Source organism: Lissotriton vulgaris, chromosome 1_1, assembly GCF_964263255.1.
Source record: "Lissotriton vulgaris chromosome 1_1, aLisVul1.2, whole genome shotgun sequence".
In the NCBI taxonomy this organism is placed as follows: Eukaryota; Metazoa; Chordata; class Amphibia; order Caudata; family Salamandridae; genus Lissotriton; species Lissotriton vulgaris.
Genome location: NC_141685.1, coordinates 1,753,458,563 through 1,753,475,239, shown reverse-complemented (window position 1 = coordinate 1,753,475,239; position 16,677 = coordinate 1,753,458,563). Strand labels below are relative to the sequence as shown.

At 49.1% G+C, this 16,677-nt stretch overlaps 1 protein-coding gene across 3 annotated transcripts in view; it reads left to right on the top strand.

Moving 5' to 3' along the window:
* TBK1 (TANK binding kinase 1) overlaps positions 1-16,677 on the top strand; it is a 431,625-nt gene that overhangs the window by 161,371 nt on the left and 253,577 nt on the right. For all 3 annotated transcript variants that reach the window (XM_086919050.1, XM_086919051.1, XM_086919052.1), the window contains exon 5: positions 4,440-4,621. In XM_086919050.1, coding sequence (XP_086775176.1) covers positions 4,440-4,621 — 182 coding nt within the window. The remainder of the gene's footprint in view (positions 1-4,439; positions 4,622-16,677) is intronic.

Here is a 16,677-nt window from a genome sequence, read left to right as displayed (position 1 = left end):
ACAACAAAACGTGTCGTCGCCCAAACGCTCTAATGAGCTCAATTAATCCGTGAGTTCAATGGGGGGGTGACAGAGTGCGCAATACAAGCAATGTATGATAGTTTACCAGGCTAAGAGAGCTGTGGTGTCTCCCCTCCACGGGCTGTGAGCCAAAGGCCATCAGAAGTCAATGTCAGTGTTCACATCCAGGGCCAAAGTGCCCACCGTCCCAGAGCCGGGATACTCTGCTCCGGGGGCCCCCTCCTTCACCCCCCGGGGGACACTCACCTCTAGGGGTCCGGCCACCCCTTCAACACAATGTCTCTGGCGTACCGCATATAGCGTAACTCCGACCCCCCTCCTGGCAGTGGGAGCAACTCAGGGTTCACCAGGGTGGGGGGGGGCGGGGGCAGGGCACGGGCCCTGAGGACAGTGCCTATTGTGCTGTCTGAGGTCTTCAGAAGCCCCGGTGGGTTCTCCAAGTGGGTCTTCCAATGTAGTGCACTGCCTCCTACGTGGCGCCAACCGCTGTGGTCTGCCCAAGAACAGAGTGAGGGAGCTCACTACGCTATCGGGTCCGCCGTTTGGGGTGTGACATCCGGTAGGCCCTCTGTAACCTGTTCATCTGGCAGTCCGTACAAGTATTCGTCATCCTCGCTCCCGCGTGATCTGGGGCTGGCGTTGGAGATCAGGATAGGCGACTGTGATCCACTGAGCTCGGCTGCCATCTGGAGGGCTTCTTGCTGTTCGCTTTGTATTTGTTCTGGCGTGGGGCCCATCTCTGTATCTCCGGTGGACGACCTGGCCGGCGAGGGGCGCCGGTGCCTCCGTCTGCGGGCGCCGCGGTTTCTGCGCGGCTCTGGCGGTGCGGTCCCACGACCCGTATCGACTCCAGAATCTAGCCAGGCCGCAGCTGCCTCAGGAGTGTCAAAGAAATGTGTCTTATCTTGTGCTACCACCCGGAGGCGTGCCGGGAATAGTAACGAGTACTTGAGAGCCAAACGCCTGAGTCTCTGCTTCACTGCCATGAACGAGTGGCGCTGCCGCTGGACTTGTACCGTGTAGTCGGGGAAGAAAATTACCTTTCCATTGTCCACTTTAATGTCCGATAGTTTCCTGGTTTCGCGCAGGATGGTGTCCCGGTCGCGGTAGTTCAGCACTCGCATAAGCATTGGTCTGGGGTTGGAGCCCTCCGGGGGTGGACGGGACGGCACCCGGTGTGCCCTCTCCACTACAAAGTGTGGTGACAGTGTGCCCTCCGGTAACAGTTCTCGGAGCCAGTCCTCCATATGTTCCGCCGCTTCCCTCCGCTCCCAGCTTTCCGGAAGGCCCACTATGCGTACATTGTTCCTCCGGGCTCGTCCTTCCGCATCCTCCTCCCTATCCTCGAGGAACTCCACTCGATTGAGGAGGTCGCGTATGTCCTTATCCGTCTGTACCAACTTGGGCGAGGCCTCCGCCATAGTCTGTTCCAGGACTGAGGTGCGTTCGGAAAGTTTCTTGTGGTCCGCCCTGAGGTGCGTCAAGTCCACTGCCACCTTGTCTATCTTGGTCTCCAGTGATGTACGGGTCAACTGCATGGATTCTTCTAATCGCTCCATGGCCGCCAGCATGGTGTCCAGTTTGGAGGCAGTCTGGTCAGCCTCGAGGTTCTTCACCATCTTCCCCTTGTTTAGTGCCCCTCCGGTTCCGGTCTTCGCTCTAGTCCCTCCTGACATGGGACTGGTCAGCACTGCAAGGCAGCCGGGACGGCAGGCCTCCACAACCAGTACCGCAGGGTCTTGGGCGTGTTAGTCACGAGGTCCGGCACTCCGCGTCGCCCACTCCGGACGTTGTATAACTGGTGAGGAGATCGCTATTCCGCCAGGGCACCCGGGATCCCGCTCAGCGACACCGCCCAGGGAGGGTGCAAAGGTTGCGTCGCAGTCGGTGTAGGAGCGCCTGTGCGCCACTGGATGTCGCTTCAAATGGCGCGACGGTGACTCTCCTCCTGGTAGGACCGCGTGTAGACTGGTCAATCCAGGCCACGTGGCCTCCCTGGCAGCCCTCGTTCCTCCGGGTTTGGGAGGACCAATCTGTCCGGGTGGTACAGGACAACATCGATTGTGGTGTAGGGCGTCGTGTCCCTCGGCGTGGGGTGAACCACGGGGCGCTACGCGCGGGTTTGCACGGGATCCGCACCCGCGTAGTCAAGTTCAGCACCCCCGGCGTGCACTGCGCCACCGTAAGTACGGCGGAATCGCCTTCCAACAGGGCTACTCGAGTGTGTCTGCGACCGTTGCGAAGTGTAGGCCGGGTCCTCGGACATGGGCCAGGTCCGACGCTGGCTGGAAATCACCCCAGGGTAGAGAGGGGACAGGGATCCAGTGCGCTCGAGCGCGCCGCCTCCACTTTCTATTGCAAGGGCTCTCGGGCAGCAGGGTCAATGGAGGCCCCAATCTGTGCGGTGCGGCCCTTTCCTGAGCACCGTGTGGCCCAGCGGGGTGTCCCTGGCACTGCCGGCTAAGCGGGCCGATGCTCCAAGCCTGAGTGGCCGGGGTGCCGCCTCCGCCACCAAATGCAGGGTCTCCTGAACAGTGGGGTCGCTTGAGGCACCAGACGCTGCGGTGCGGTCCTGTCCCTCACCCCGTGCAGCCCGGGGGTGGGTGTGCGCGGTGCGGCCTACCTCGAAAGGCCGGATCCCCGGGCTCGAGTAAACGGAGCTGCCGGCCGGAAGTGGGCCCTGGCTGGGTAACTGCTGAGACTTCAGCTGGTCGGATGGTCCGTATCGCCGATCTTCCCCAAAGTCTCTCAGGCGGTGGATCAGGCTCCCGGGCACACTCGGTGTGAGTGTGGGTCAGCTACAGTGGGAAATGCCGGAGAAATGGCCCGTGGTAGGGGAGCTTCACTCGGAGCTCAGCCCAGGCACATCCGTCTACATCGCGTGCTAAGCCACGCCCCCTCATGGTACCCTGATTTGAGCCTTTACACAAATGTGAACTGCAATTCCTCACATGGAAAACAGCTTTCCTAGTGGCCATTACCTCTCTTAGAAGAGTAAGTGAAATTCAAGCTTTAACTATACAAGAACCATTTTTACAACTACATCGTAACAAAGTGGTCCTCAGAACAAATCCAAAATACCTTCCTAAGGTAATCACTCCATTTCATCTTAATCAATCAGTGGAGTTACCAGTATTTTTTCAAAACCCAGACTCTGTAGCAGGAAGAGCTCTACACCCCCTTCTTTATTACATTGACAGAAATAAATCATTTCATAAAACAAAACAATTGTTTGTAGCTTTCTCACCACCACATAAAGGCAATCCCATCTCTAAATCAGGTATTGCAAGGTGGATTGTCAAATACATCCAAATATGCTATCAGAAAGCAAAACTCACATTATCAATTCCTCCTAGAGCGCATTCCACACTCAAGCTAGGAGCCTCTAGGGCTTTCTTAGGGAACATTCCCCTAGAAGTCATCTGTAAGGCAGCAACATGGTCTACAACACACACCTTCACTAAACACTATTGCGTTGATGTGGAAGCCAAGCAGCAAGCTGCTGTAGGTCAAGCTGTCCTCAAAAAACTCTTACGAAATATTGCAACAGATACAGGTGACCACCACTAGGGGAGACACTGCTGTATAGTCTATGCTAAGTGTGAGATCTACAGCTCATATGCCTAGAACGGAAAATGCTACTTACCAGTATGCATCTGTTCTTGGCATGTAGAGCGGCAGATTCTCACACGCCCACCCGCCTCCCTGGGACCTGTATCTGTTCCAGTTCTATGAATGAATGAATGAATGAATGAATGAATAAAATATTTAATAGAGCGCACTGCGGCCAAGCGGCTTCCTGGCGCTGGGGACCTGATCAGAACTCACAGAGGAGACCCAGGGAGACTAAGAAGGGAATGCCTGAGAGAAAAGGAAGGTTTTGAGGGCTTTGCTATCTTAATTAGATATACACACATGGACATCTTTTTCTTTCTACTAACTCCATCATTTCCCATCATGGCGATAAACCATCTAAGAATGGAGTCGATGCCCATGCACACTATCTTCCAAGGGAGGAGTCCCCTATCTCGTGACTACAACGACTTCTTCCAAGACGACAACAACATGCAATCATCCGAGCCCAACACCAGATGGCGATCTAATGCTAAGTATGAGAATCTGCAGCTCTACATGCCAAGAACAGATGCATACTGGTAAGTAGCATTTTCCTTACGAAACAACAACAGAATCAAGGCGTACACCGATGGTTACAGGTAAGTAATGTTTTCCTTATTTTCTTTGTGATGGATATATTTTTGTATTTTCTGCAGGGCATGACACTAAGATTGTAAAACCTCCCAATGTTTTACCATGTAACCTGTTGCAGCCATCATGAACCAGTGCTTATAAATGCAATTGCTCTTCTTGTCCTTTAAATGGTATGCCACTTAAAATGCGTTTTTTTTAATCCACTCTAGTGGCAGGGATGAATCATCTTCGAGAGAATGGTATAATTCATAGAGACATCAAGCCAGGCAACATCATGCGTGTGGTTGGTGAAGATGGCCAGTCTGTCTATAAGCTGACAGATTTTGGGGCTGCCCGGGAACTGGAAGATGATGAACAATTTGTTTCTCTATATGGCACAGAAGAATATTTGGTACAGTGTTTTTGTATGCTCTTTTGTTTATCTATCTATCCTTTTGAAGTATGTTCTAACCAGAGCTGTCCAGCAGTCCATAATTGAGTAATCCCTATTTCACCTGTAGGGTGACTTCCTAGGTGTCTTAATGGAAGGTGTGCTATTCCTGTGGTGAATAACTGCATTATTTCAGATTACCTACCTATTGTTTCTAACTTAGCAGCCGTTGCCATATGGTTGCTTGCATCTTGACTATTGAACTTCTCTCAATTGGGAATCCATGCAGAGCAACTGTCTGAAACTGCCTCTTGCCCCATAGGGGCAATTGTGGTGGATCCTTGTTGTCCCAATTCTCTTCAACGTTTACATCAGCCCTTCAAACTCTTTTGGTCACACTTGTGTTTCTATGTCATCAACACTCTATTTATTTTAGTCATTCCAAATTTCTGAAGCAAGTGTAACAGTTTGGCTTTAACACATTGACATCTGGGTGGGTAATTCCTTCATAATATGTAATGTGCCTATTTTCAGTCCAAATAAAGCCATGTCCCTCTTCTGCTCGTGTCCCCCACCAATGTTAAATATCTTCCTTCTCATTGCTACAAACGCAGGAAATCATGGCACTCTGATTAAACTGAAAGTCATGATGTTGTGAATATTGCCGAAAAACATCTTTTACATCTCTACAGAAAAAAGCAAAACCCAACTGCCATTTTAGCTGCTAAACCATGGAATCACATACATACTGCACAAGTGTTCTAGTTGCTTCAGATTGACATGATAAAATGTGAAATTGTTTGTGTTGTGAAGAAATGGTTACACGCCTCCATGAATCTTCAAAAGGAAGCCAACCTTTCTGCGTTGTCAGTCATTTTCTCAAAGTGTTCTTTACCCCCCTTATAACTTTAAAAGGGAGTCAATATTCCTAATTTTTAATCCTATTTAGTAGTTTGCCCTACTATTGTGCTACAACCTAGTGTAATTCAACCCCAAAAATAAATCCTGACTTATATAGTTATTTAACTATTGCAACTTTCTTCTAAGCTTGTTATAGTGCTCTTCTGTGTTGATGTGGGTAGCTTGGGAGGTGTTTTGACATCGAATTTGCAGTGCTCACAACCCAAACCCTGTAAATCTATATATGTTCTCAGTAACAGGATATATATATATTTTTTTTGAAAACCTTTATTCGAGAAAGTAAGGAGATACATGCGCAGGCCCACAACCATCATGGCCGGCCGCAAAGACAATCATTAAAAAACAGGAGAAATACAGGCCAATCAGCAATCAGGACATGTTAAAGCACACCAGACGCGGTGGTGAGGCTCGCAACACAGGATATGAGGTTTTCATTTTTAAATTTTAAAGAAGAGTAGGGGCTGCAACAACAAGGACATAACACCTTACATGAAAGATACACAGAAGAGACGAGGGGGACGTACCCCAATTGCAGTATGAGATAGGCTACGACTATAGCAACTATATAATCTAGGCAGCCGCGACGGTAATACTAAACAATAGGCAATTTCACAGTAAACAATGTTCCTAAATATCACCCCAGAGAGCCCACCCCCAAGAACAGAGAAACAGAGGCTTGTGGAGATGCCGGAAAAAGAAATAAGGTGCAAGACCAAGAGACAGCCAACCCTACGAAAGAGGAAAGAACCCTCCCAAAGCCGGAAAAGAGCGATAGGGACCATAGAACAAAACAAACTAAAATAACAAACCCTCCCCGCACCCGCCACCCTGCACCCCTGTAATGGCTATGGCCTAACCCACTAACAGCGTGCCTGTCGCCCCGAAACTGCCCCACAGAAGAGTACAAGAAGTGGAGGAGGAGAGAAACAAACACACCCCCGGACACCCGGTACCCCCCGCCGGCAGTGACCCCCCCAAGGCATATTCATCAGCAATCAAAGCAACAGTCGGTATTATCACGGGGAGGGCAGTCACCAATAAACCCAAACCCCCCCCCCCCATCCCACCCCTGGCCCGGTGTGATACTCAGTGCAGTCCCGGCAAAAGTGAGCTAAGCAATCGCAGGAAAGTAGAAGTCAACCCTGCAAGTCCCATGAGGAGATCCACCGCCAAAGTAATGAGAAATGCAATCCAAGGGAGCGTCTCAGGTGGTCCGAAGCAGTGGCGAGGAGCATGAACAAACCAAAGTCAAAGTCAGCCCTGACCAGTGCGAATCCGTACCGGAGCGCATTCCGACCAAGCCACATCCGTCCTGAAGCAGACAAAGCGTCCATGGCAATCCAAGGCATTGAAGGAGGAACAGAGTCCGGGCACAAAATGGCGGCCTCCGTTAAACAGACGGGCCGAAACAAAGAAAAATGGCAGACCCCATCGACAGGACCCCGAGGCTCGGCATTGACGAGCAGGACCTCCAGCGACGACACACCATCGGATGGGAAACTTGAAGGGAGGACCAGGCACTGTAGCAGATGAAGGAGAAGTGGGGCCGACTCCCCAAGGAGCGACGTCGGGCTGACGCTCGGGCACCCCAAGATGGCGGGTCAGATCGTTCAACTGGACCACAAACTGTTGTTCGGGTGTTGCAGCGTCGGCGGCCGGTGGCGAGCAGACATCATCCAACTTTGCTGCCAGGGAGACACAAGCGGCGGTGAATTGCGAGCGGAGCGCCCCAATCGCTGCCATGACGGAACTCAATGAATGTGCGCTATCCATCCCCTCCATCCCGGGGCCCAAGGGACGGAGGGGGACACAATCTCCAGCCCACATCTCCGGGCACACATTTAGCGATCTCAACAACGGGGGCGCCCCGAGCTGGCACACTCAACACAGTCACCGGCCGTGGGTGCAGCCCGCCAGCCCCCGGACCGGGGAACGGGGGTCAGGCACACAGCCCACCAGCCACGGTGCAGGAGGATCGCAGCACGTCACAATGTGTCTACTCCGGCACCATCCATCAACGTGGTCACACATCGAAGGCAAAAAGAATTATTTCAATCTGGAAGACCGGCCACAGTCGCAGTCCCACAGCCGATGTTGATCAGTTCCCGCTCGGACCGTTCAAAAACAAGGTCCTGGCGTCAGCCCGGGAGTAGGCCGAAAATGGATCACGACATAACTTCGTCGCTGAATAAGGTAGAAAGTCCGGGACAGCACCGTTGGCATCAGGCAACCTTCATAGACCCGGGCACAGGGTGTGGGTAGAGGATAAACAACAGGATAGACGAGCCGCCGGCGGAGGTCGGCGGAGCCGGGATCTTATGCGGCCATCTTGGTTCGCGGCGTAGCTCCTCCCGAACAGGATAATTTTTGATAATCTGAAACAACGGAACCTCGCCACCTTTGTGTGGGATATCAGAATACATTGGATTGTATACATTTGTCAGTTTTTAAAATATTTGAAAACATTTTTATACATGCCTTTAAAAGGTTGCGTATTCCATCTTATTTAATTAATTAAACCACAGCTTGAATATAGACATAGTACATCACATTAACTAAAACTGACTGTGCTCCTTTAAGGATTCCAGTTGTTGCAGAATTCTTCTCAAGGTCAGTTGGGAAGCTTATTTTTTCATCCAGTTGAGCAAAGCTAGCCGAGAACTGCTATCTCTATAGAAAGCTTACATTTTCCAAACATTTTTTTCAAGACTTATTTTATGGTTTCTCTTGATATCGTTTGGACATGTGCTAATTAATCCATCATTTTTCCTTAAGGTTGGAATTACATTTTTCTCCTCTTATCCAAACCATGAGTCTCTTGAGTTGCCTTTTTGGCAGGTTCCTTTCCTGTGATTGCAAAACATATCAAAAGGTGAATATGTTAGCCTTACTGTCGGAAACTGGCTCTGTATATGGTATGCTCACTAGGTGACTATACAGTGCACAGAGTTCAGGGGATCCCCAAAAGAGTACAGGGCTCAATGTAAAACCCAAAGTGCTCGATTAGGGGTAGTGTGGGCGAGTAGACTTCGGCCTAACACAGAGGAGTTTGAAACATTTATTGCACAACATTGACCTATATGGACACACAGTTCAAAAAGGAGATCCACACCAATTTTAGAAAAATATACTTTGTATTTTATTTTAAGACCAAGATCTTCGTAATGTGGCAAGTACGTTTTAAAAATATAATACTTTTCACTTTCAGAATATTTTTGAAGCATTTCAGTGTTATCCTATGGGGATAACAATATCGCGGTTAAACCGTATCACACTTACAATTCCAGTCTTCGGGGTCCAAAGTCAGCAAGGTGCAAGAGTCAGGTGAGTACCAAAACTGCACCACCATCCGCCCAGGGGCTACTGGGTGCAAAGGTCAAAATCGGAGTTCAATGGAGACTGAGCGTTAAGCACAGAGAGGACCCCAAAGCTGCACCAAACATACACCACCAGCGTCACTGGGGCGGCCAAGTGCAGGGTGCAATTTCAATGTCTGGTGCCCAATGCTTTTCAATTAAGACTTTGCTTTTCACAAAAAGGGCTGCAGGCGTTACCCCGGAGGTTGCAGGAGGGAGCCCAATGACAGCAGAGGTAGGTAGAGATATAGGGGCTCTCAGGGATACCATCAATTAAGCTCACCAAGCTGCAGGGTCTTTGGATACTGCAGTGCCTTTGTTCGTAGGAGTCTTCTTACCGGAGCCAGTCACGATCAGGGGAGTCTCTGGATTCAGGCTGCAGGCTTGGTGGTGGAGTCCAGGAGAGGTCAGTCAAAGATTGATTCGAAGTCAGGATTGCTGGGGAGACTTCACTGGACAGGTGAGCCACTCAGACTCCAGGCCGTGGGCATTGGGTGCTGAGTGGGCAGGGATCGCAGTTCCAGCTGGATTCGGAGCCCTTGTAGCTGGTTTCTTGTGGACAGGGCCGAGAGATTTGAGTGTTTTTAAAAGGCAGCAGTCCTCCCAGGGTTTTCAGAGGTCGCTGGCTGCATGACAGGTCGCAGGTTTGTCGAAGCTGGAGACAGACCTTTAGTCGTCTCTGCATGGATGTCTTCATTCTTATTAGGTCATCACAGATCTGATTTACAGGTCTGGGTGAGCCACCTAAATAATGGGGGCTTTTCAGGGGAGTAGCAGACTTTACCTGGGGTGACTACACCCTCAATCATTCCACCCTCCTGTAAGAGGAGGCATAGACCTAGCCCTGATTGGAGATGTCGCTTCATCCTCAAGATGGCGGGGACTGAAAGATGTGCTCTGCCTTGCCTCCCCCTCCTGAGAATTTGAGTTGGCAGAGGTGGGCACACCTTCTTTTCTTCTAGGTTTTCCTGCCCAAAGTGGGAGTGTAAAACGGTAGGTGGCATCTGCTGCATGCACCAGAGGCTGGCAGTCACATTACAAAGGCAGCAGGCATGGGAAGCTTCCCCTTTGAGCACTGGCACATTCTTGGTGAGAAGGTGTGACACATCTGCAATGGATGTGCATTGTTTCTGGTCCCAGAGAGCAGCGGCTCTCCACCAAGGGGTCCAGAAACATGTCTGTGTGTGGCAGGCTGCCTAAAGCCAGTCAGTGCACACACCAAGGTCGGTAGGTTTTCAGGGGGCACCTCTGATGTGCCCTCTGAGTACATGGTGTAATAAATCTCCCACTGGCATCAGTGTGGATTTATTACAAGGAGTTGTTTGGTACCAAATTCTCCTGGTTTTATGGTGCTGTGGAACATCATGGTGCTGTGATGCTGTTTCCACCTCAAGTACTCCTCATGGCCTCCCTGGCACTTACAACATTTTAAAATTGACTTAAGTATTATAGGGGCATATCTACTCATGCCCTCACCTGGGGTATAGTGCACCCTGCCTTAGGGCTGTAAGGCCTGCTAGAGGGGTGGTTTACCTATACCTGCAGGCAGTGCTGGCTGACTGGCATGGCACTGAGGCACAGTGTCATGTCTACTTAGTTGTTTTTCACCTCAGATGGGCATGCAAGCTGTGGCATGGTCCTAGTGAGGGAGGTCCCAGGCACTAGGCACCAGCTACTAGGGACTTACAGGGGAGCAGAAGTACCGATGGTCGGTATGTTTTAGAGAAAAAGCACAGGGAACATGTTGGCAGGGACACTGTGCACTACAATCAAAACCACATCAAAACCTGGCAAAAGGTGGGGGCTAACATGTCAAAAGAGGCACTTTCTTACTCCTACCTATGCCCATATTATTGAGGCATGTCTTCCCCTCTCTATCTGAATCCTTTCCCTTCATTGCTGTCTACTGAGAGCTGATGAGTTGGTTAATGAGATTTTGAATCCTTCACTTCCGCATGGCTACAGTTCTGTGTTTTCATGAACTTTGAACTTGAGTTTCCCTAGTAATTGGTCTGTGCATGAAGTATAGTCTGGCAAATTCATATACGGACATGGTCTTTATCCATAGTAAGATGAATGTATCAATCGTAATGGAAGCACTTCAAACACTATCTTTTGAAACTATATCCTCCATGCATTTATACCAAGTAGCCTCTAAAGTCCGCCCACTGAAACTGTTGCTCTCTTTGAAACCCCAAATTCCTTTGCCGCATAGGAAATCTTCAGGAAACTCCGTTCTGAAGCAACTACTTGTGTGCCTTAAATCAGTATGAATCATACTCCTGATACAGGTTATATTGTCACAGGAAACCACTCCGCTCCATCTGTGGTTTTGTTGGCAGCCTTCCTGAAGGGAAAGACTTTATTCTCCCATTTAGAAGGGTGGATTGAATGATTTGTTTTATCGAACGAAAATAGACCATGCCATTGTTCGAATGATCAGACAGGCTACCATTAGTGTGAATATGTTGACTTTATGTGACGTTGACTGCTATGCTTCCTGGTTTCCTAAACCTGTCCATGAGGGTGGGTAAGGACCTTTTCAACCTCAGAAAGGAGGCGCTTCTGCTCATACCCAGTGCAGGAACCATGCATACAACACTACCTGTTTCATGAGCGCTGGTTTCTCCATCTACCGGGAAGCATAACTAAGATTTTCCTACTCAAAACTGGTATCCCAAAATGTGTACCTTTCCTTTGTTGGGTAGAGTCAGCTTTAACACCCATAGGATGTGATGCTCAAACAGTGCATAACATTTGTGGCCAAGATGTGTAGTTTAGTAAAAATACAAAACTCCCTGCCCTTCTTCTGTAGGCTGAAAACTCCAGCTAGCGGGGTGCTAGCTGGAGCAATGCAGCCTCAGCCTCACAGTCCTTGATGAGACACTTCAGGAGAAAAGCTTAGCCTATACCTTCAAGACCGCCATAGAGGTTAAGTAGTCTGAATGAAAGCAAGGAGCCCAGGTCACATATACCACTCCTTGCAATGAAAACATTCCACTGCAGTGAGAGGAGTGATGAAACAGGCTACCATCCATGGACTCGGATCAACAGTGAACACCAAATGTGTCGTGAGCAGAAACAGTGCTGCCATGCAGCTTTCTTAGTTGCTACCTTCAAGCCCATGTCTCCTGCAGTTTGTGTCCCAATCATTTCTGAAGAAGATTGAGAAACTTCACATCCTAGGTGGCGCAATAGGGCTAGTCCTTTCTCTGAGAGAGCATACAAGTTTTGTTACTACAGTGGCTCACCTTTGCCAATTCTATTTGGCCTATGAAACAGACAAATGGTGATGGGAGGCTGCTTTCAATACGTCAAATCATTGGCAATAGATCAGGCAGCACTCCAAACAATCATTCTTTTGCTCACCAAGCCACCTCAGTTTGGACCCAGCCATATGCAAATCAGTGTTGACTCTGCTCATCATTGGAACAGTCCTGCTCAAACTGCCAGGCCAGGTCCTCCCTGAACCGGAACACACGCAACCCAGGACCGGTTTCACCCAAGTTATGGGCTCATCAGCCTAGTACAGCTGGGTTCCAGTGACACAGCCAGCATAATACCCACTTCTGGGCATACCCATGCCACTTAGAGCAGTACGCAAAAAACACAGATGGCAATGGGAGGCTGCTAGCAATACGTCTAACCACTGGCTTGGGTATGCCCAGATGTGTTTTTTGTGATCCCAGTCACTGGAACCAAGCTGCGTATCCCTTAACATATATTTTGTCTGTATTGATGGGACTCCAGCAGTCTCACTTGGGTGCAAAACACCCAATTTTACAGCAATGCATCCCCTTTATGAATGATTTGTCGTTAGAAGTGAAATGTGTGCTTTTGGGTAGGGTTGCTGGTTCCGCTTTATTTTCTGGCTGCCATAATGTTAATTTGGCTTCTCCATGCGGGTCAATCATATATCATGTCTGCTTTCTGCGTCACATTTAGTGCTGCTTGGTCCACTTATGCACACGGAGCTCTCTTTATTTCGGTGGCCCATGGGATCTATAACATTGATCCTGAATCTCCAAAAAGGAAATCTGAAGCTTTGTAAACCACAGGATACCCTAACCCAAGGATAAGAGGAATGATCACCCTAGCTGAGATCCACTTGACCAATGTCCTACTCCATACAGAAAATCTCTCCAGTTCATCAGCTGTCCCAGCATTATTTGGCAGTCACGAAAACTAATGCAGCGATGAGTGTGCCCAAGTCTTCTCTTTGCTTACAGTATCCAATGGCTTTGGGTTGCTCGTTCCACAATCCTTTTTTCTTCTATGTTGAGTTTAAACAATCTCCTGTCGTGCCAGATATCCTCGTCACTCTTGGCATGGAACCTCTGAGTAATCAGACCAGCAGTGCTCAAAGAACGCATAGCAGCTGTGGACTCCCTTTGCCTTTCAGTACCTGTGCACCAGTATCTCCAAAAATACTGCAGATCTTGAGTCTCTGGAAGGGGCATCTAGAAGAAGGAGCACCAAGGCCCACCTCTGCAAAAGAACAGCTCCCTTTCTATTTGAGATAGATATTAGGGATCTTACTGACAACGTTCAGGCCCGTGGGAGAATTGCATTACCCATACCCCTTCCTGCCTGCTGCCTCTTCAAAACTACTTTAGTTTGTCCTCAGTGGCACATTATCATCCCGCTGGAAGCAGGATAAGTTACTTTCACCACGAGCGGCCAAGCACCACATCAGACATATGGGCGCTTCAAATAGTCAAGGATGGTCTCTCTGTACTTTTCCTGTCCACTCCTCCAAACATGCCACCTGCATCACAGTGACTTCTGGGGGACCACTTGTCCATATTACAGAGGGAAGTACAGTCCTTCTTGGTCACAGAAGTATTCAAGAGTGTACCTGCATCAGAAATGTAGACTGGTTGCTGTTGCCGTTATTTCCTGGTGCCAAAAAAGGGCAGAGGACTTCATACTATGCTAGACCTTCGCCCTCTGAACTTTTTCCTCAAGAAGGACAAGTTCAGAATGGTGATCCTGGTCCAAGTTCTTTCTGCCATGGAGCCAGACAACTGGAGGGTGGTGTTGGTTCTGCAGTACTATTTTTTCCACATCTCTCTCGTGCAGTTGCACAGACGATACCTGTGTTTTCAGGAAAGCAACAAGCATTTTCAGTTCTCCATGCTCCTGTTTGGCTTCACCAGTGTCCCTCTGGGTTAACAAAAGTGATGGTGGTGGTCGCTGTGCATCATCAAAGCTTTGGAATGCCAGCCATTTCCATATCTCGACAACTGTTTGCTCAACCAGTCATAAACTATCTCCAGATGACTGCCAACCTGCTAACCTCTTTGGCATTTCCATCAGGTGCTATAGTAATATATAACTCCTTCGCACAGGATTCACTTTATCTGAGTCATTCTGGATAAGGTGTAGTTCCAAGCCTTCCCCCCACCTCAGTGAGTCCTGGACATTTGGGCTACGATCCCAATGTTTCAACCTTTGACTTGGGTCTCAAGGCGGCTCTGAGACTTTGTGGTCTCCTGCATCTTGCTAGTGGATCATGCCAGATGGCACATGTGGGCTCTGCAGTGGGATCTGAAGTCTCAGTAAGCTCAGAACCAAGGCAACCTTACAGATGCCATCTAGGTGTCGGAGGAGCCTCCAAATTATCTGCAGTGGTGACTACTGAGTGGCAATTAGACCAGTGGCAGGCCCCTCTCCCTATCCGACCCAAAGATAATTAATGTGACAGGTTCATCATTGATGTGTTGGAGAGGTCATTTGGGAGAGGTGGAGATAAGAGGACTCTGGTCTCTTGGAGAGATCAGCCTCCTCATCGTCTTGGAGTTGCGGTGATTCACTTGGAATTGAAGTCTTTCTCTGTCCATCAGGGGAAATGGCTACAGAGCCTCACGGACAGTATCCCCATCATGTGGTAGTGCAACAAGCAGGGCAGAGTGGAGTCCTTGGTCCTGTGTCAGGAAGCTCTGCCCCTCTGGTACTTGCTGATTCATCGGGAATCTCCTTGATCGTAAATCACCTGGCAGAATTTTTAAACACCAGGGTGAACAAGCTCAGTCAGTGTTGCCTAGGAGATCTTGAGTGGAACCTACATCCAGAAATGCAACCGGGTGTCTTCCAGCAAAGAGGAGAACCCTAGCTCGATCTTTTTTGTCACTGCTAATAATGCACAGCTTCCACGCTTTTGCACTTTAGAGTTCCTGACACAGTTCTGTCTTGGAGATGCCTTTCACCTCAGAGAGAGCTCTGGCCTCATGTACGCTTTTATGCCTCTACCTCACCTGTCCAATGTTCTGAAGATCAGGAATGACCGAGCCCAAGTATTTCTAGTGGCTCTGAACTGGGCCACAATAGTGAGGTATACATAATTTCTGTCCATGAGCATAAATCCAGCTGCAGAAGCAATACGCCCAGGCCTGTGTTATTTGCACTTTCAATCTTGGAGATTGAGTGGCAACCGCTAACTGCACTATCTGTCCAACAAACATAACACCAGTGCTCAGGACTAAGGCACGGTCCCTGCCAAAAGTTAGGATGCCTTTTCATTAGGCCTGGGCGGTAAATTCCATTCCGCTTGCGGAATTTGGGTAATTTCACGTTCCGCGGAGAACACAAAATTGCCCAAAATTCTGCGTTCCGCGACTTCGCGGACTTTTTTGCTTGTTAGCATTCTCAAAATGCGTGCTCGTGAGATATTTCTCCCCGAGCACGTAAACAGCGATTGCGAACAGGAAAAAAGCATTGCGAACAAGCAATTCCGCATGTTCGCGGAGATTTGGTACCGTTTCGCAGAGATTTGCGTAACACAATTATGCAAATTCCGCCCACCCCTACCTTTCATATCGGACAGTCCATCAACCTTCTGACACTCTTCGCTCCACCTCATCCATCCAAGGAGGAAGAGCGACAACATTGCCCCGACCACAGGAGAGCTTTGAGCTTCTATATCAATTGCCCAAAAAATATTGGCTGACCGATGAGCTCTTTGTTGGGTTTGCAGGAGCCACAAAAGAGGAAAAGCAGTGCTGAAGATGACTAACTCACGATGGATGGTATACTGTATAAAGATCTGTTACGCACTATCTAAAAATAAACCCCCCAGTGGGCATAAAGATTCATCCACCAGAACCAAGTCAGCCTGTTTTGGACATCTGTCAGGCTGCCGCGTGGGCGTCAGTTCACAAAGCACTCCTGCCTGGATGGTGAAGTCCTGTGGGAGGGACATTTTGGCTGTTCGGTCCTGCAAGACTTTTTAGTATTTTCACACTCCCACCAAGGAGGAAGAGTACTGCTTTGGTAGACTCTTTGGTTAGAAGTAACGTTCAGAAGAAGATGTTACTTACCTTCGGTAACACTCTATCTCGTGGATACTCTATGGAGCTGCAGATTCATCACCACCCCTCCCACCTCTCTGTTCTGTGGAATGCACTCTGTTCTCCGTCTTAAAATGGTCTCAAATTAGTGATCTGCACACTTTTAAAGCCTGATCCTTAGATCGCTCCGTGTCTGATGGCGCAGACATAAATCTGAAGGAAATTGGCATTGGTTCGCAGGCGTGGCGACTATATGTGGCTCCAGCGTCTCTTTCGGGGTGGGACGGACTCTACGCCTATCCTTAAAATTCCACTTGTTGGTGCAATATGGAATTATTGAGAAAAACCTCCAGATCCAGTCTGGCGCTGGGGGGTATTCACACAGTAAGGATTCTGCCGTTCGAGTACCCACCAGAAAGAGCAGAGTGTTACCAAAGGTAGTTAACTTGATCTTCTTTTCTTAGTAATTGTACATACATGCCAAAGTGCTTTCTCCCTTCTATCAGATATG